This window comes from Sminthopsis crassicaudata, chromosome 2 (genome assembly GCF_048593235.1).
Source record: "Sminthopsis crassicaudata isolate SCR6 chromosome 2, ASM4859323v1, whole genome shotgun sequence".
Taxonomy (NCBI): Eukaryota; Metazoa; Chordata; class Mammalia; order Dasyuromorphia; family Dasyuridae; genus Sminthopsis; species Sminthopsis crassicaudata.
In genome coordinates, this window is record NC_133618.1 from 599546648 (window position 1) to 599568239 (window position 21592).

The following is a 21592-nucleotide window of genomic DNA, read 5'->3' on the forward strand; positions in this document are numbered from 1 at the left end:
CTGAGATTCTATGTTTCTGTCAAATCTTTTCTTAAAAGTCTTGTTCCAACCCTTCCTCCTCCACTGTTCTCTTCTAAGGCAGTTTTTATTTTTTTCTCATTTATTTAGTTTTATTTCCTTCCTACAAAAATTGATAATATTTTGGGTTTTTTAAAAATATCATTACCATTTTCTAATAAATTCCCCTCATTAGACCCTACTTTGTTGAGGAAAAAAACAGTTAAACAGAACTAACAGAACCCTCAAATACGATAGTAACATGCAACGTTCTGCACTTGTGGTCTCCTACTTCTCCACTGGGAGGAGAGATACATGTTTCATCCTTTGCCCTCTGGAACCCACAGTGTTCATTGCAATTAATCTAAGTACTTGCCTTTTAGTATTTCCTTTACATTATTGTAATTATTGTATATTTTATCTTCTTGGTTCTACTTTCTCTGAATTGCTTTGCATAAATTTTCCTATGTTTTTACATTTTTAAAAGTCATTCTTTGATTCATATATAGCCTCTGTATTTCCAGGTATTTTTTCCCCATTCTGTCAGAGCAAATGAGTATTTTGTTATTCATAGGGCTTTGTTTCCTTTTGTTGTTGACCTCACTGGGATATATTCCAAGTAATGGAATGTCTGAGTCAAAAAGTATGAAAAATTTAGTGAATTTTTTCATGTAGTTATAAATTATTTCCCCAAATGATTAGATTAATTCACAGCTCCACTTACACTGTTAGTTTGCCTGACTTCTCACAGCTCTCCTAATAGTGATTAATTCAATTTTTAAGTCTCCCTTTAAAAAATTCCTGTTTCACTTTTTATCAGTAGCACACAGTTTAGCATTTAATATTTCCCTAATTGGTTCAAATTTGTCCCTGCTCCTAATTAGATTATAAAATCTAAAAGAACAAGAATTGGGTCATAATACTTTGTATTTCTCTGCAGTGCATATAGTAGATATTTAATATTTTATTACTGGTCATTTGATTGATTCAGAGATTTGGGGTTGTATTTAGAATTGGGAGAGGGAGGAAGAAATCTCTAAAGTTTGAATTCATTAATACTTCTTTCCGTATCTCTGAAGAAACAAAAGTTACAAGGGAATCAATAAAGTGAAATTTAAAAATCTTCAAAATACTTTAATAAATACGAACTAGATTTTTCCATCAAATGATAAATAGACATGGTAAAGCCAACTTGTAATAATGTAAACGAGAATTTACTTTGATTGTTCAAAATTAGCTAGGAGCAGGCAGGTGGCACAGTGGATAGTTTTAAGTGTGGAATCAGTAAGATTCACTCATATTTATGAGTTCAAATCTAGCCTCAGACAATTATTAATTGTATGATCTGGGGTTAAGTGACCACAACCCTTTTTATGCCAGTTTCCTCATCTATAAAATGAGCTAGAGAAGGAAATGCAAACCACTATAGTATCTTTGTTAAGAAAATTCCAAATAGGGTCTCAAAGAATTGGACACAACTGAATAACAAAAATAAAATTCAATTCAACAACAAACACTTATTATATGCTTGCTATATAAGACAACCATTCTAAGCAGTAGGGAAGCTGAGAAAAAACATGTCATAGTCTCTATTCTCAAGGAGTTTCCACTCTTCTAGAAGGAAGTAAGGAATGTGACCTGCATAGAGATAAATAGAGTACAAATTATGGTGGGACAGGATGAAAACAGAGTTCCAAATAAAATTATCTAGTACTATTTGAAGAGATGAGAATGCACTTTGAGCTGAATTTGTTAATCCATAAGCATTTATTAAGTGCTTATCAGGCACAATTCTTTTTTTTTTCTTTTTTTAAAAATTCATTTATTTATTTAATATATTTCCTCAGTTACATTCAAAACTCCCCCTTATCCCCTCCCACAATTAAGAAACCACAGGTAAAGTTATGTAAAAACATTCCATAAAAGTTAAATTGTGAAAGAACATATAGAGCTCTCACCCTAATGAAAATGAAAAACCCCTCAAGAAAAATTAAGTTAAAAAGAAAGAGAGAAATCAGAGAAAGCTTCAATATGTATTCAGACACAATCAGTTTCTTCTCTGGGTAAGGATGGGATTTTTCATTATAAGTTCTTCACTACTACTGAGAATAACAAAATCACTTAAAATTGATCATCCCAGAACATTGCTATTACTTTCGTATCATGCTAGTATATATTCACTATTATTCGTAGACTTTTCCAGGTTTTTTTTTCCTGAGAGCATTCTGTTCATCATTTCCCAGAGAACAATAATAATCCATCACAGAGAACATTATACATTTTATTGAGCCATTCCCCCAATTGATAGGCATTCCCCTCAATCTTCTAATTTTTTTTTGTCTGATGAGAAGAGAGTTGCTATTAATATTTTTATACATATAAGTCATTTTCCTTTTTTTCTGAATCTCTTTTGATATTCATGCCTAGCAGTGATATTATTAGGTTAAAGGATGTGCATGAATTTGTGGCCCTTTGGGCATAAATTGATCATTTATCAATTGAGGCATGGTTGTTGTTGTTGTTGTTGTTGTTGTTGTTGTTGTTGTTGTTGTTCTTCTTCTTCTTCTTCTTCTTCTTCTTCTTCTTCTTCTTCTTCCTTCTTCTTCATCTTCTTCTTCTTCCTTCTTCCTTCTTCTTCCTTCTTCTTCTTCTTCGCCTTCTTCTTCCTTCTTCTTCTTCTTCTTCTTCTTCTTCTTCTTCTTATTATTATTATTATTATTATTATTATTATAAAGTTGAGTAAGTTCTCTCTATGTTTGAGCAATGAGGCCTTATCAGAAAAACATGCTTTGAAATTTTTTTTAACAATTACTGTTGCTAATTGCATTTCCACCTATTTATTCACTCTCTCTTTTCATTTTGTTCCTCCTCAAAAGTGTTTAGATACTGACCATTCCCTCTCCCATATGTCTTCTCTTTTATCAACTTCTCCCTCTTTCCATATCCCATTCTGGTCCTATTTTTCTGCAGGGTAAGGTAGATTTCTACACCCTCTTTTATACATATGTCATTTCCTGTCAGGCACAATTCTAAAGGCTGAGATGCAAGCAAAAGCAAAAAACAAAACAAAACATGAAGCTCACATTCTAATGATGTCAGAAAGAGTTAGAATTAGTAAAGGGTTTTTAAGGTGTTACTTGAGCTGAATCTTGAAAGAAGAGGAGGCATCTGAAAAGTTAAAGTGAAGTTAATAAATTTCTCTCAGCATTCCTATAATGTAGAACAAGTTCTTTTTATACTACATAAGGCAAATATCTATGTAATATTAAATAGATCCTTAGCTCTCAAAACTCTAGATATAATATGCAAGAAGAAGCAACATTGAATAAAAAAATCTGGGGATAAAAGATTTCAGTGGTTAGAATTTATACTTCTCCTAACATAAAGGTGATGGTTATACTGCTCCTAATAAAACTGGATCATGGAATTAGAGATTTTCAGAGCTCCACTATAGAGTAACTCTATTCCGGCATGGTCTTTTTTTCTTATTCTGACTTATTTTAGTGTTTATGCTTTTAACCTCGTCATCATGCTGTGCAGGACATTCAATAACACTCCATTTACTTAGTAGTCAATTTTACTGCTAAATCCTTAATGATCAGAAACAACTGTAACATATTCAGAAGAATGATTTGTTCAGTTTATTGACATATAATAGCTGAAATTGGGCAAAGATATAAAGAGGACACTGTGAATGCTGGAATCACTGATCACAAAGAAAAAACTTGCATTGGCCAGCAATGGCTATAGGTGGTAAAAATACGATACAATTGACAGGACAAGGAGAAACTAAACAAGAGAAAATATTGGACAACAGAAAAGAGTCTGACATAAAGGAGAATTGAAGGGAAAGGCTGCTTACTCAATAGGCATAAAAGATAACTCTCATCTGGGGGGAAGAGATAAGGAAAAGATAAGAGACAGAGATAACTTTAAGCTTCCTGGATTATTGGATCCTGATCATACCAGGTACCATAAAATAAGAAGTGAGCAGCAGACCCACTGAACAGGCTAAGAAATGACTTAAAAATGAGTAGCTGTGATGATAGAGACAAAAGAAATAACCTCGGCCAGAAGAGCCTTTCAATATTAAGACAAATTGAGTCATGTGTTTTTCAGTAGCCCCTGAGGGCATTGCTGTTACTGACAAATACAAGTATCACTATTCATAATAATTATTGGGAGACACCTAGAAAAAAATACATTATGTTCACTATATTCTTTACTAAGACAAAGAAATGTATGATTTTTAATGCTACTTTCTTTTCAGATTTTAGTGATTACAGAGGGAGAAAATAATACATCCAGACTCCACATCCAACCAACCATTTCATAAAACTCAGGCATCACTTTGCATTTCCTAGGCTTATTTATCCAAGTTGTTTCAGTTTCTCATGTGTACAGTAGGTCTATGTTATCTCCATGAATTAGGTTATTTGTTTCTTTGTGTAGGAGTTATGTGAACAGCCAGTTGACTGATGTATACAATACTAAACCACTAGCTTGATTTGGGGTGAGGGGGTCTGTTTTTTTATTACTGAACTGTCTGAATTGACCGTTTTTTCTCATGTTGTGTTGATACAGCCAAAGGTACACTCCACATTGGATTGTTGAATTTCCTGTGAGCATCTTCTCCTTTCTTCCGTTTTAACTTGTGACTATATATATCTGCATATTTACCATTGGGAGGTGGTGTGGTGTTCTTGACCAGCACCAATACTGAGAAATTTGTAAGAGGTTTAAAAAAGATCCTTCCTTCTTCAGGTTGCATGGCCAAGAGCTGTCAAAATTTGTAACCTGTGCATGACAACGTAGGGTTGGATGCATCCAAGGGCCATCCTTACCCACTTTAAGCTAACCTTGTCCAATTCAAATCAGCTGGACCCAAATGTGGAAAGTTGGAATTGGCTACAAGGAACATTTTATTTGGATTTTCTGGGCTGGGATCCCAATGGAATGATTATTATTATTATTTTTTTACTGTTGATCAGCTATCATGTTACATTTGGAATCTGTTAAGCTTCATTGCTAGCCTCCCACCCTGTCCTACTGGATATTGGATTAATAATTGTTCTTCCATGAGCTTTTCCATCTGCTCAGAACAGATCTTTTAAATTATGGGAGTTTTCACTGATATTAAATGCAATTTGTGGTCATTTTCATTCCCAAGAGTAGTTAGGCCATATGGTTGGAGGACTATTTTAGCATCAGTATGTATATGTATAAAAGAAGGTAGCTCTCATAGTATTTCAAGATAGAATAAAATCATGTTAATTCATAGTCTATTATTTCCATAGTCTGTTCCCTTGCTTCCCTTTTTTTCCCCCAGCCTCTCTTGTTGCCCTCCTATTAAATAATTCTTTGATGGGCCTGGAGTAGGACAATTTTCTGAGACAATATGAAAAATATCTTGATTTCTTCCTTTCAGTATGCAATTTTACTTTTACCCTAAATGGGTTTGCCTTGGCAAAGAATAGTGTTCCTATAATTTTTTTTTTGGTATTGATTTCAAACTTTGATCTTTTCCTAAATGAAGGAAATTGGAGATTTCTCTAAGGTTAATACTTGCATAAGTTGGCTTTTTAGTATGGGGATATTAGAAAATAGAACCAGTGTCTATATTATAGGAAGGTTATAGAAGATTATTTTTATAAATAATATTTTAGAAGACAGGATCTTATCTCCTACTGTTTTAAACTATGGAAGAGTGAACCAAATAATAAGATTCTCCCATTAAAAATTAAGGTCATTATAATATTTCAGTAGTTCAGGGGAAAAATCGCTAAAATAGAGATCATCATGCCCCAATTTAAAAAAAAATTAATCTACATTATATGCTTCTGAGGCTAATTGGAGATACCTTGTCCCCCCTCCCCAATTTCAGAGAAATGTGCATGGCTACAGATAGAAGATTCTAGAGCAGGGCTTCTTAAACTTTTTTCACTTGGAACTCCTTTTTGGCTAAGAAATTTTTACATGACCCTGGATATATAGGTATATAAAATGGGTATAGAGATCAAACATTGACAGATAATAAATCACAATTTTTGACCCCAATATTTTAGTTATATGACCCCAAATGGATTTATGACCTACAGTTTAAGAAGTTTTGCTCTAGAGGACTCCTTGGGCAATAGATTACTGTTTAGAACTTACTTGATCTGATTTTCAATGTGGAAATCCCAAGCTCTTCTCTCTTATGACTAGGTATCCAACTTTGGGATATCTGAGCTAGGAAAATATACTTTTTCAGGTCACTGGACACACATCCAGTAGTTTCTTATGAACAATTCATTATTTCCTCTTTTTAGAATTTGCTTGAAATTTATTAACTTGGAAAAGTGGAATCTGAAAGTTGGGGAACCCAATCTGCTAGACATCCAGTGGGCCCCTGAAAAGAGTTGCACCCCCTTTTTAGCTTATGCTATTGCTTTGAAATGTCCTTATTAGCTGTGAAAACTTAGAATTCTGGCTGAGGGAAGGAGAGGAAAAGTCGAAGTTGAATATCTCCTTAAGTGTGATCTGTTTGTCTGTTCTTTCAGGTCTGTGTTCTGAGACAGTTTCCGTCACAGATGTGCCGCATAGTGAGTCAGTGGAAGGAAGCCCTTTCCGTCCTCCATCACATTCCTTCTCCACGGTCTTTGATGAAGACAAACCAATAGCCAGCAGTGGGACGTACAACTTGGACTTTGATAACATTGAAGTGGTAGACACTTTGCAGACCTTGGACCCAAGCTCCTCAGATGCCAAGAATCGGGACTCCAAAGTGAATGTCCGGAGAAAATCGACAGATTCTGTCCCTGTTTCTAAATCTACCTTATCCCGCTCTCTCAGTTTGCAAGCTAGTGACTTTGATGGTGCTGCTGGTGCTTCTTTAGAGAATAATGAGGCAGGGGCAGTAGCAGCTGACGCGTACAGCACGGGTACAACGAGTGCTTCCAGTACCCTTAAGAGAACTAAAAAACCCAGACCCCCTTCCTTAAAAAAGAAGCAGACCACCAAAAAACCTACAGAAACATCACTGGTAAAGGAAACTCAGCAAGACCCAGTGGAGGAGAGTCCTGTTATCAGTGAGGAAAACCCAGCATCTGAAACAAAAACTGAATTAAGTAAGACGGACGGTTCAGGCCCAGAAGTGTCTGAAGAAAGCCCACTGGAGACTCCTGTTGGATCCAAAGCTACCTATCCCCTGGACCCTGATAGTGCCGAGGGGGATATTCCACCTAACATAGGCAGCAGCAAAGTACAGAACTCACCCCCGATTGGAAAGAAGACTCTGCCTCTGGACACAGCCCCAGAAGCAGTGGAGGTGACCCCATCTGACACTGGAGGGCAGGAGAACTCCCCAGCCAAAGCCTCTGTAAGGCTGGAGTTTGATTATTCTGAAGATAAAGGAAGTTGGGACGACCAACTGGAAAATCCCCCTCCTCCCAAAAAGATAGGTAAAAAGCCAGTGGCCAAGATGCCGCTAAGGAGGCCAAAGACTAAAAAGACAGTGGAAAAACTTGATAATGCTCCTGCCTCACCCACTAAGTCCCCTGTTGACCCTAATGAAATCCCCATTTCCAAAGGCTCCTATACCTTTGATATAGATAAATGGGATGATCCCAACTTTAACCCCTTTTCTTCCACTACAAAAATACAAGAGTCTCCCAAACTGCCCCAACAGACATACAACTTTGATGCCGACATCTGTGAGGACTCCATTGACCCTTTTAAGACATCTTCTAAGATTTCTGGCTCACCTTCTAAGTCCCCAGCTTCTTTTGAGATTCCAGCCAATGCTGTTGAGACCAATGGTGTAGAAGGAGACAACTTAAACAAGCCTGCAAAGAAAAAAAAGACGCCGCTAAAGACGTAAGTTCAAGGGGAGACTTGGATCAGGATTCCAGAGGGCATAGCAGATATTAGAGTGATTCACTGCTTAATGCTTGGATACATTTATGACAGCTTCGGGTCTGACCATCATTCATTATAGAAATGACATTAGACAGATAGAATATTTTGTCCTGTTCTTTGCAGCAGTTGTTGTGGCATTTTCTCAATCATGTAAAGGATGCACATCCAAGAATGACCATCAAGAAATTTCTTAGAGCTTGGATCTCTGAGCTGTTATCTTAATGAATTAATATTTTTTATATTTGTTTATTTTTGGCCAGGATCCTACCACTAATGTGTGTGATGGGTATGATGTTTTTATGTAGGACAAACATGGAATCCTTTAGAAAAGAAACACTTCCTCTACATAAAATAGATTTTAGGAGAAAAACTTTCTCATCCTCTGCTATGGCCCCTCTTAAATATTCCATATATAAATTTGTTTCCTGGAATGGCTTAGTGATCAGGTTGCCCGGACATATTCATTATCTATAAAAAGCTAGTAATTTTTTTTTGCCATGATTCTTTTCTGAGAAGTTGTGCAACCATCTCTCTTACAGACTCAGATGTTAAATCATTTATTCTTTTTGGTCTTAGAAGAAAAAAAGATCAGCACCTCAATATCTCCTTACCCTAAAGTGATTTGCAATCAAAAGTGCAAAAGTCCAGTTGTACAAGGGAACACATAAAACTTTGAAGCAGTCTTGACCACTAAAAAGAACTACTCAAGATTATGGACTTGTAAATTTAGATTTATGTTGAATATGGTGAGCTCTCTAGGCAATGATAAAAAACTATAAGTTGTAGAGAAGGGGCAGTCCTGCATTGGTAGGGATAGTACTTATTATGCAGCAGATAGATTGGGTTCAGATATTATGTCATCTAGTAGTAGTAGTAGTAGTAGTAGTAGTAGTAGTAGTAGTAGTAGTAGTAGTGGTAGTAGTAGTAGTAGTAGTAGTAGTAGTAGTAGTAGTAGTGGTAGTAGTAGTAGTAGTAGTAGTAGTAGTAGTAGTAGTAGAAGTAGTAGTAGTAGTAGTAGTAGTAGTAGTAGTAGTAGCAGTAGTAGTGGTAGTAGTAGTAGTAGTAGTAGTAGTAGTAGTAGTAGTAGTAGAAGTAGTAGTAGTAGTAGTAGTAGTAGTAGTAGTAGTAGCAGTAGTAGCAGCAGCAGATGAAGAAGAAAAACCACCACTAATTCTACTACCATTACTCCTCCTCTCCCCCCTCCTCTTCCTACTCCCCACTACTACAACTACAAGCTAGGATTTTCTTAAAATGTTTAAGGTTTGCAAAGCATTTTACAAGTATTATCTAATTTTAGCTTCATAAGAATCCTTGAGAGTATTATTATCCCCAGTTTACAGGTGAGGAAACCAAGGCAGATATAGATTAAGTGATTTGCCCACTTACAACTAGTAAGTGATGGATTCGAATTTGAACTCAGGTCTTCTGTCCTCCATCTCAAGCCCTTTATTTACTGGGCCACTGGTTGCCTGGCAGTGGGACCTCAGGCACGCCACCTCTCTGGTCTCTATTTCCTCATCTCTAAAATGAGAGGGCTGCACTCGATGCCTCTAAAGTTCTTTCTCTATAGCTATGATTCTGTGAGTCTGTTTATCCTTGAAATCACAGGTCAGTCCCAATTACTCTCCCTAAAAGGAGTTCACAGGGAGCTCCTGTGACATGTATTCCAGATTCAGAGACCAGCTGGCACCTTAGTAAAGGTATTGAATACACGCCTAGGACTGTTATCGTTTAGAAGCCTTGCACTTGTCCTCCAGTGGGGTTCTGGGCCTGGAACCTTTGAAGATTTCACAGTTCCTTTGTGTCCAGTCATCCCACTGGGCAGCCACAGAACAAAGGACAGCTGCAGGCCTCTATCTGCCCACTTCGCCATGAATAGAGAACAGGTGGCCCATTCAGCTTGAGTTCTGAACCACACCCAGCATTTAATGTAGGCAAGGGAATCAGAATGTTTCAGGAGGACAGTGTCAGACAGCCGTGAGATCACCTTCAACGGCAGAGCAGGATCAGACAAGCTGGGAAATAGATTAATAACGTTTCCTGGCTCTGTTTCCCCAAACACACCTTTTTTAAAAAGAATTAGTCAGAATCACTAGGAAGAATCATTGTTCCCCAGGCTATGAATGGAAAGAAGACATGTTCTTGTCATTTGAAATGCCTTTTTTTTTTTTTTTTTTTTTTTTTCTCTTTTGGAGGAAGGGTGAGGGACAGGGAGTTTTTGGTGAGGAGAGAGAAAGTTAAGGGATCAATGGAACTGACATAAGCTAAAAGAAAACCAATTTTTTATTGTTCCTAGTCAAAATATTGATCTTGAGAGCTTGTGGGCATTTGTTGTCAAGTCAACAAGTTAAGTCAATATGTATTATTAAACATCTACTATGTGCTGGTCACTGGGGGAAAAAAAAAACAAAACAGGTCAAAACAAGATGGAGCTTTTCTAAGCAATCTCGGACTCCCACCTTCCAAGTGTCATTTGCTTTGTGCACGGGGCACTCTATGGCTTGGGAAATGCCCCAAAGATCTGCCAAGAAATACCAGGAGACTGAAATGGAGACATTCCCAGAGAATCCCACTCCTCCCACAATCTTGAATGTTTATAGCTTTTCTAACGGGTTCCACAGTGGACGGTGATTTTCCCTAACACGTTAATAACCAATTATGTGCAGATTTATCTTTTTTGTCAGTTCCTTCTGTCTGTCTCTCTTTTTCTGTCTTCTTTGTCTTAGGATGGTAGAAGATGTGATGTCTGTATGTTCTCTGTTGTAAGTAAATTTAATGGATTCAAATTCTTATGCTTAAAAAGGCTTCCCCTCTCCACCCCCATCTTTCACCCCGTCCCCCTTTTGTTTCTGGCTTTTATGCTCTCCTTGTTATAATTCATGGCTGTTCCATACATGTTTCTGTGGCATGATGGGGAATTATGAGTCATGGGGCTTCACAGTAGTGGGAGTCATTTTTCTCATTTGTTATGATTAGCACAAATGAAACTGCTTGCCTGTTTCTTGGGACTGACACTTTTTTTCTCTTCATATTCAATGTTATCATGTAAACCTGCTCTTTTATTTTTTCCTTGCATATTTTACCCTTTCATTATCACTTAGATGGGTGGAAGATTGCTTTGGATAATCCTGTGGCTCAATTTACAACTACCCACCAAGATTTGAATGCATAGATTTGGGTACATAGCCAGCCCTTGAATAGGATTTGTTCTTGCTAATGAGCAGAATTTAAGCATTTTAAGCAATTTCAAACGGAAACAAAATCCACAGATCTAGAAGGTGTTGAGCCCTCAGACCAGAAATCTTTTTTTCTTTCTTTTTAAATCTGGTGTGCACGGATGTTAGAGCAATCTATAGCCCTTCATACGTTCCCCTCCTTGTCTACATTGACAGCTTTCAGTTGGAATGCATCTTTGGCATCCATGTATGGTCACGCTAGGCTTTGATAAAAGCAGAGCTGACCCACTCTAAGCTGTTGCTGCTATGCCCTGGCCTGCAGAGCTCTATTGAACTCATTCAGGTGTGGATCAAAGGGAGGTAGCTTCTCTTTATTCCCTTCCTTAATAATAAAAACCAGCATGACTTTAAGCAAGTACCTGGCAACCCCATGCAAAGCCTTGTGGGAGGAGTGCTTGTTTAATTTGGTTCTTTTCTGTTAAAGGGACTTCTTTACTCTTTCAGAAACATTTAAAGATATAAATAATATGCATATGTTGTATATATATTTATATGACTGAAAAATATATTCATAGGCTTTTAACTGTTCTCAGGGAAAGTGCTATTGCTTTAGCATTTTATTTTTAATACAATGCCATTGTTGGAATATTTTGGCTGAAAGAAAGTGAAGAACTTGATTGTCAAAAGTCATATCTAAGAAAAGGGGGGAGAGTTAAAAAGTGCCATGAGGAAGATAGCAGTCGCTTCCCTTGTGTAATCACAGCCCAACCCTTAGCTGTATATATAATAATGTTTCTTAAGGAGGTTATTGAATGTGAAAATCGATTTCATACTTGCCTAAAAATAACCTGATGTATATTCACATGCTATTATCTATTAATATATAATTCTCTACTTCCCAGATGTTTTCCTTATCTGTATCCATTCTCATTACTTGGACAGGTGACATTTTTGGCTTTCCCTCCTAAGCTTGTGTGGTAGGAATGGATGGCTTGCACACTTCTAGATTCTTAGTAAATGGAATTGATAGGAAATCCAGAATCTGAAACTATTCCAGTGATATCTATAGATCTATATGGGATTTTAAAAAGTCATCTCATTTTTACCATTTGTCAAAGAATGCTGCTGGCCTCTGGCAATGTGGGCACAAGTTTCACCCCAGGTGGCCAGCCATAAAGAGACTACAGTGACACCTGCTTCATAAGTACATTGTGAATTCAAGCAAGGTAACAATCAAGAACAAAATGGCACATCCACTAAATGGAGAATGTTTTAAAAGTTAGGCGAGTCCATCAATCCTCCCTTCTCCTGGTCTGATGTCCTTTTATGAAACAACTACATTAATTGGCTAAACCATTGGCTTTTGGAAATTATGAACCCAAATTAGCCTAAATCAGCTTCACTTTTCTGGATCCTTTCTCCAAAATGGCATCCCTTTGTTATAAGTGCAACTTTATTTTACTTTTCTTTGGGGACAAATAAATAGTAGTTGCTAAAAATACAATTTATTTTCAGGAGAGATGCTGGTGTGGTGCATATGGGAATATGGAGCACTATGGGCTAGCAGGAATGGCGGTTGTAGTCCACTTTGTATTGTGACGGGTTCTCTGTACCTTTGATTATTATGTTTAAATTTTAAATTTTGTTTCCAGTGATACATTTAGGGTGAAAAAATCGCCAAAACGGTCTCCTCTGTCTGATCCACCTTCTCAGGTATATGACATTTTTCTTGTTTTTATAATTTTATTGCTCATATGGGGAAGATCTGCTATTTTTGTGTATTGTGTACATTTTCCACTCAGTCTGGATAAATTTCATGGTGGGGAGGGCTGAATAAGTAGAATGGAGGGGTTAGTGAAGAAACCTTTTCCAGCTCTGGCACTCTGATACATAATAATTCTAGGTCTCAGTTTCCTCATCTGTAAAAAAGCTCTTGGTATATTTTATAGGGTTGCTGTGAGGTTCAAATGAAATATTAGATGTGCGCATGCTTTGTAAAAACTTTGTGATGTGCAAGACATATATAGAGTATCAGAGCTGATACTGTGAGCTTTAATATGCATGGGTGACAGACTCACAGACTCTCAGTGATGAAAAGGACCTCAGAGAGCACCTAGCTTAATCCATTCCTGCAGTTGTTCCCTCTACCATAATCCTGACACATGGTCACCAAATCTTTGCTTGTTATCTATTTCCAGCAAGATGGCAACATACCACTTGCCTCAAGGTCGCGAAATTTCTATTATTAGGGAAGTTTTCTTCATATTGAACTAAATTTTGCTCCTTCGGTTGCCATGCCCCATGGACTCTGCCTATGAGTAATGGAAACAAGCAAATTCTACCTTCACAAAACTTAGAAAGGTATTTTCAAAGTTGAATAATGCCTTTATATATGTTTCTTATATTTCTCAAAAGTGAAGAGCTTGACTATTCCAAATTACAATGAAGTGGGGTCTGTTTCCTTTACTAAAATGGTGAACCTTAATCAAGATTTACACTCTGAAAAAGTCAGTCAGAAAAACTGAGAAAGAGAATTTAAATATTTAATATAAAATATGCCATTGAAGGGTTCAGCCCATAGCTCTGGGAGGGAAAGGACATTCTTGACTGAAAATAGAATGAATAAAAAACGGCCATTATTTGTATTTTGCAGGATCCCACTCCACTGCCTACGCCAGAAACACCTCCAGTGATCTCTACTGTGGTGCACGCAACTGATGAGGAAAAACTAGCAGTGACCAATCAGAAATGGACTTGCATGACAGTGGAGCTAGATGCAGACAAGCAAGATTACCCCCAGCCCTCTGACCTGTCAACTTTTGTAAATGAGACCAAATTCAATTCTCCCACAGAGGGTAAGCAAATTAATGGCCATTTGGACCCCAACCCCAACCTGGAAAAACTTGCTCCAAAAGAGCAAGAGGCAGTGAAGGACCATAAAGAGAGTCAGAAGCCAGGTAATTTGGGCCACCGGTTTGCATGTTTTTTCTGAGCCCTGAAGACTAAAGCTACACTTGGTACATGCGTGGAGCCCAGCAACTGACAGAGCTTTGCTATTCTATGTACGCATCGCTGGTGATTGTGAGGGGCGCAGGTCCGAAGGGGAGAGGCACTGAGCACCAGGCTGGCCTTTGCTGCACTTCCTGGCCTTTCCTAATGACCCCTGAGGCTGCTGAGGTGTGGGGACTGAGGCAGTTGAAATGACCAGGTCAGACTTCTCAAATGAAAACCCACACCAGAGAGGAAATCTAAACAAACTTGCAACTTCCTCCTCCATTCCTAGATTTCTTCCTAATTCTGGGGATTGTAAGAAAAATGAATTTCAAATGAGCATAAAGTGTGCCAAAGGCAATCAAAACATGCTTCCTGCCCAATTGGAGGCACCGATTTTTGAAATTCAGGAGAGTTACCTACTGAGACACCTGTTTGTGATTGTGGGGAAGCATTCTCATTAATTTCTCAGAGACTTAGTTTCATTAACTGTAAAACAAGATAATACATATCTCCAGATGTGGCCTAGTGTATAGAGTCAGCCAGGAAGACCCAGAATTAAGTCCCATCTCTGACACCTTCTAAGTGTAGGACCATAATCAGGCTTCTAAAAACCCCGTGGCCCAGATAACTCTCTAAGACAGGGAGTTTCTACACAAAGAGTTCCCTATATTAATGAAACACACACACACACATGCACATGCAAACACATGTATATTTTTCATTTTTCCAGCACTTAGCAGAATACCTGGCACCTACTAAATGCTTCTAGAATTGCACATGTTTAACCTAAATTGATTTGTTTGCTATTTTGGGGAATGGGGAGGGAGGGAGAGAGGAAGAAAAATTTTGGAACACAAGATTTTGCAAAGGTGAATCTTGAAAACTATCTTTGCACGTATTTGAAAAAAAAAAGGCCTACACCAAGAGGTCATTATTCTTTATAAGAGTATTATTCCTACTCTGATGCTTCATGAAGGTATGAAGATAACACTTAGTTGGCCAAAGCTAGACCATTAGAATGAAAACTTTGCCGGGTCCGACCAAGATGGACATCATTTGAATGTGGTCCTAGTAACACATAGATTGAGACTTCTGTAGACTGTCTATGGAACGATAAAATCTTTGACCATAGTGACCCATTCCTGAAAGTTAGAGTTGCAATGAGGACTTTTGATAACCTGTGCTGGTTGCATAAATCACATCCTAAAAAAATCAAATTTGTAATTTATGGTATGAGAATATAAAAAAAAATAACATGTTTATTTGAGTGGGTGAGGAGGAATTAATTATTACATTGACTTTTTAGGCTACTAAGGGAATAATATATGTGTTAAATTTTTGTGCTCTCAGAATTCAGTTTCCCAAGACAAAGCCAGTTTAAGGACTCTCAGACATTTGTTAAGATATAAACTAATTACTCTTAAAGAAACTTTACTTAAGTCCTTACTAGTGTCCTAATTCTTCCATCCATGATTTTATTAAGGGAGAGTGGACAAAGCATTTTATTAAATATCTACTTTATGCCCAGGCACTAAGCTGAGGCCTTTAAAAATGTAACATTTGATCACAACATTTTTAAACTTTTAATATAGTAGAAACCCATCTAATATTATATAGTATAGTATAGTAACTTATATAGCAGTGGTCCTCAAACATTTTAAATAGGGGCCAGTTCACTGTCCCTCAGACTGTGGGAGGGCCGGACTGTAGTAAAAACAAAAGCTCACAGTCTGTCTCTGCCCCTCAGCCCATTTGCTATAACCCTGTGGGCTATATAAACGTCCTCAGCAGCTGCATCTGGCCCGTGGGCCATAGTTTGAGAACCCCTGCTATATAGTATATAGTAACTATATAGTAACCTATGCTTTCCATGAGCAGTTTTAACTTCTTATTATTGCTTATAACACAAGAATTGCCTCAATAATAACATTTGGTTAGAAAATGATTTCAAAATCCATCTGGGAATTAGTACCAGAAAGGACAGCATTATTATTAGGAAAGTACTGTTTAAACTTTACAGTGATATAGAAACTTGAATTTTTATTCCATTTGAAGGCATTCCTTCCGACTGTTTTGCTAATAATAGAAAGAGTACCAAGATTCTAATTAAATGCTAATGACCATACCATTCTTATGTGCTGAGCAGTGTGATGTTCCAAAAAATCCAGATAACAGTAATTATATCACACAATGCTTCCTCTTGAGATTACTTAAATAACTGGGCTTCCCCTTGGTAGTTTGATTTTTACTGTGGGAAATCTCTGAATTGTACAAAAAAATTTCCTCTGTGAGTCACTTAACACATTTCTCTGTTACTGCGTGAATATCTCTGAAAGCTGTCTTTATGGAGCTTGACAAAAAGCACACTCCCCATATTTTTCCTCCCTGGGCTCTCTTAAGAGTGTGGAATTTTCCCCCCTTATTTATTTTGGTAGTTGTTGAAAGGAAGCTGACTTCCTCATAGTTACTACATCCAGATTGGGAATATTTCATCAACAAAGCACAATCTTCCTCCACTGCTGAAGGAGAGAGCTTACTGTCAGTACTTTTGGTACTTGGCCACTTAATGGAGTTAGATGTCAGGAAAGAGGAAAGGTTTTTAATCTCAAGAACAAAAGACACTGTTATGTCAGCAAGTACACATGTCCATTTTGATATTTTCAATGGCACCTGTTGTGTTAAGGGATTTTCTGCTGGTTAATTATTCTCTATGTTTTGCTATATACTAAACATTCTCATCTCTCAGATAACATTAAACTAAGAAAAGCATTTCAATACCATTCTTATTTTTCTGCTGTTGCAACCAGGTTTTAGCAGATCCGCAAACTAATTATGATGTGTATGTTTTATGTTTGAGTTTTATTAATTGGAATCAAACACATGCACTTTTTTCAAGAGGGGAAAAGCCTCTTAACAGAAGTTTATAGGAGAGTAGATTTAAAACTGAAGAGGTTGTTAAACTTTGGCTGCCGAAACTCATCTTTACCTCCCAATATTTTAATAACTTCACTCCAGCTGTGACTGATGTAACAGGCATTCATTTCCAGCAGCAGCAGCAGAAACAAAATGCTCCCAACACGTAAATGTTTGTGATGAGCAGTGGAGTTGAAAGTGGTCCATTTATATGATTGTGAAGTGCTAATACATAGTGAATAAATTAGCAGCCTGTTGTAATTTGGATGAAAATAATTGCAGCTTTAGGATACATCATAGGACAGAGAAAGGTTACAATCAGAGGACCTTGCTTCATGTCATAGCCCTCCCATTTGCTAGGCCAAGTCACTTTATCTCTATAGCCTCCCTCAGTTCCTCATCTAGAAAACTAGGAGATTGGTACCTTCTAGTTTTAAATCTATGATCCAGTGATATTTTGACCACTGTAAACTACTTTTTGAATGTTAACATGCGTTTTCACTAAAGTGATGGATAAAACTAGATCCAGAACTCTTTACTGGATCATCCTCTACATTTACATCCATTTAATTCAAAAGATATTCATGAAATGCTTACCATGTACAAAGCTTTATGCTAGATGGTGGACACACAGAGGCAGAAATGGAAGGCCCTACTTTCCAGGAAGAGAGAGAAAGAGAAAGAGGAGAGGAGGACAAAGGGGAGGAGAAAAAAGATGAACATAGAAGAGGAAAGAAGAAAAGAGAAGCAGAAAAAAAGACAAAAGGGGGAGAGGGAGAGAGCAGGAAGATCACCAATAATTGCCAGAATTAGGAAAATTTTGAGTGAGGGGTGACAACTAAGATGAGCCACACTAATAATTCTAAGAGGTAAAAGTGAATAGGGAATATATTTCAGGGCTGAGGGATAACTTTGTATAAGTGTATAGAGGCAGAAGTTGAATTATTGAATTCATGATACTTGGGGATATAATCAAGTATATCCCAATAATACCAGGTATATGCTGAAGTATTGGTAATTTAATCATTGGTTTATATCTACTTGAAGGTTGGTGCTATCATCAGGGATTTCAAGAGTGCATCAGTCTAGGCTGAAGATGCAAGTCACTGAAGCTAGTGGAATGGGGAAGGAAAGTGAGAGAGGTTCAAGGTCAAGCCAAATGCATACTAATGATTTTTTGAGGAAGAAACTTATATGATCCTGGCATCCCCTTTGATTTCATGAGGCCCTGTAAATGTGTCTTTTGAATCCTTTTTTTCCCTAATGAAGACCAGGAGTATTTAGAATCCCAACCCTAGAAAGCACTTTGGAGTCCATCCATTTCAGTGTTTCTGTACCCCTACCTCATGGTGGAACATACCTTTTCACATATTAGCTCAGAGGCAAGACCTAGGAACCCAGGAATAGAAGACTTAATACAGTGGAAATAATATTGACTTGGGAATCAGAACACTTGGATCTTCTGCCTACTACCTATGAGACCATAGGTCAACACTTAATCTTTCTAGTTTTACCTCTCTCATCTGTAAAATGAGAGGAGTTGGACTGTCTACACTATGAGGTCTCCTTAAGCTCTTTTCTCCATGAAAAGCTCTTTTCTCCCATTTTTCAAGTTCAATACAGTATAGCACATTCTCCTGAGTTCTGAATTTTAAGTCTGAGGACTTGGTTTGAATATTGTCTTTCCTTACTATCAGTGTGACTTTGTCCAAATCCCTTAAGCTCTCTGGACCTCAGTTTCCTCCTCTGTAAAATGAAGGGGTGGACTAGTTGAATTCAAAGGTCACTTTTAATTCTAAATCCATTTTCTTAGAGTCCTAAAATAGAGTAGCAAAAGTTGTCTAAAAAAGTGAAAATTCTGCAGAATATGAGTTAGGAAACACTGATCTGGTCTATCCCTCTTCTTTAATGTAAGGGCGTTTTAAAATCATCCAGAAATTAGAATTGATAATTTTTCACTAGCTCAAGCCTTTTTCTGAAAATCTAATTACCCCTAATAATCCTTTGATATAAGAAAAGTAAAGAATCATCATGAAGATTTCCTTTAAAAGTCCTTCATTGTGCTCTTTTTTCCCTCTACTCTACTATGGTAAAGGTTCTACCATGACTCTGGAGTTGTCCCACAAAGGTGAATTAGTCATGACCCCAAATGCTCACTCACCAAAAATCTTGTGATGAAATCACTGATGGGACTTATTTTGAAACAACTTCTCATTTTCTTTTTTTTTTTCTTTTTTCATCTTTAAGCATGCATAATAAACATCGAAACATCCATATTTAACAATAACAGTATTATTCCTTTAATGAGACAAGAGTTTTTGGCATTTGAAGGAAGTGAGGTTAAGGTTTCTCAGTGCCCCAGAATTCATAGTGATGTTCAAAGTTGTCTTGGAGTTGATGTGCATACGATGTGGTCTCTCTTTCCTTATGGAGAGAAGGCAAGGGAAACACCACTAAGATATGGACACCAAGTCAGTTGGGTTATTTCCTCAAGGTTATATGGAAAGGGTATTGCTAAATAGAAGAGCTGCCTTATAATCTTTGACTCATCAGTTCAGCAAACATTTATGTACTCAGTTTGCTGTGTACAAGGCACTTTGGATATAGACATAATCGTAATTCTATAATTATATGTAAGAGACCTAATATGGCTAGTTTTCTAAAATGAGACATAGATACATGAATGCTTTATGTTCATGGAAAAAGTCCAATCATAACTAGAAGGGATGATCATATATAAAATTAGGCTTCCTTTAGGTTGACTCAACATATTATTATTAGTCTAAATGCTCTATTTTTGAACTAACATTTCCTATGCTGGGAAGGAAACGGATGGAATCGGGCAGTTGTACAGGAGAAATAAATCAGATGAGATGGGAGGTTTGAAACTTGTCTCAGGTCTGATGATTAGGAACTGAAAGAAAAGCCTCTTGGAAAACCTTTTTATTTCCTTTTGGGAGTCACATTTAACATACATGCTCTCAGCTATGGTAAGAGGACCTAGATTATTGCTTTTGAATAATTAAAGGCCATACATTTCCAGGGTCACATTAACAATACCATGGGGTTGGGCACAGGCTAATTCATTTATTCTTCTCACCAATTAAAAAAAACAAAAGAGTAGGACTGGAAGTGCTCATATAACATATACTTCTATGATTTAAGCAACAGACAAATCTTGGTACTGGATTATAGAGAATATTGATCATAACATTTTTCTTATTTGCCAACATCAGATTTTATGCGTGTATTTATTATAAAATCATTCAACAGTAGTGCTAGAAGGAAGTGAGACGCCAGCTAGTCTAATTCCATTTTTTTTTCCCTAAGTGATTCACCAAGAAATACAAATCAATAATGATTAAGGCCTACAAGAAGATGGAAACTATTTTTAGATTCCATTATTTCATAAAATTATTTTTGTTCTCTAGAGTAATTGATTCTTTAAAACAAAAATTATTTGAAATAGAGGGAATCCTGACAATTGCTGACATCTTTTGGCATCCTAATTTATTGACTCTTGACAACACATAAGAGAAATTGTATTAAAATGCTATTAAGTAATATTTTATTTTAAAAATTATATTCCCAAGGACTAATCAATAGAAATTAAAGAACTCAATGAGGAACCCTGAGGTGTTAACGCTGAGGATTTTAGATTGCGTCTGTAAACAAAAATGATCTATTTATTGAGACTAAGAAATTGAAATAAGTTGTAATTGTATATTTCAGGTAAAAATGTTTGAGCATTCTTCTTTACTGTCTGGTTATATCTGTTTTAAAAATTATCTTAAGAGGATTGGAAATTGAGTAGATCTCCAAAACCTATGAATGGGATCAACTCTAAAATAATTTAATGAATTTTAGAAATGTTTCAAATAATAATTTAAGGCTATAAAGCAGTGTAGTATGGTAGAAAGATTATTTCAGAAGACTTGGGTCTAAGTATTAGCTCCAGGGTTTCCTCTATGTATTACTTTTATGTATATATCAGTTAACTTCTTTTATCTTCCATTCCTCATCTATAAAATGAATATCATCATATTTGTACTCCCTATCCTTCAAAGACTATTTTGAAGAAAATGTTATAAATGTTAAAATACTATATAAATGTAATGTTAATAATGTTGTAATACCTGCAATACCCATGTAGAGTATCCAGTATAACTATTCTGATTCCATTTAATAGTTCTCTATTTACTCAAACTAGTACTTTATGAGTCCCTACCAAGGTGTTTTACTTTTTCTTTTATCGGTCAGAACAGTTAGTTCAAAGCAAAGACCCTTAATGAAGTTGAAGAGTAAAAAGATTTGCAATTGAACATTTTTGTGTTAGGATAGGACATAGACTGCCATAAATACATATGCCATAAGTGAAGACAGTGATTATAAACATGTAAGAGGTCCAGATAAGAGGAATGTATATGGAAGAGAAATTAACTGCTCCTTCACTGAAGGAACTCTGATGACTTCTAGAGATGTCATCACATAGTTCTGTATCTTGCTTGGGATCTCTGCTTTACCAAACTTTTCTGTGTTTGCTCCTCACTTGACTCACTGCTCTATTGAACTTAATGTGCCTGCTCTTGTTTTGGTAAATTGCTGTGCTGGGT

General features: G+C 36.7%; 1 protein-coding gene and 1 long non-coding RNA gene across 7 annotated transcripts in view; both read left to right on the plus strand.

The window, feature by feature from the left end:
* TACC2 (transforming acidic coiled-coil containing protein 2) overlaps positions 1-21592 on the plus strand; it is a 306311-nt gene that overhangs the window by 251579 nt on the left and 33140 nt on the right. For 3 of the 6 annotated variants that reach the window (XM_074295773.1, XM_074295778.1, XM_074295774.1), the window contains 4 exons: positions 6540-7854; positions 10623-10658; positions 12725-12785; positions 13726-14029. In XM_074295773.1, coding sequence (XP_074151874.1) covers positions 6540-7854; positions 10623-10658; positions 12725-12785; positions 13726-14029 — 1716 coding nt within the window. The remainder of the gene's footprint in view (positions 1-6539; positions 7855-10622; positions 10659-12724; positions 12786-13725; positions 14030-21592) is intronic. The other 3 variants (XM_074295776.1, XM_074295775.1, XM_074295777.1) reach the window with 3 other exon arrangements.
* LOC141558488 (uncharacterized) lies at positions 14036-17744 on the plus strand. Its single transcript, XR_012487085.1, has 2 exons — positions 14036-14775; positions 15051-17744. It is a non-coding gene; the product is annotated as an uncharacterized LOC141558488 (long non-coding RNA).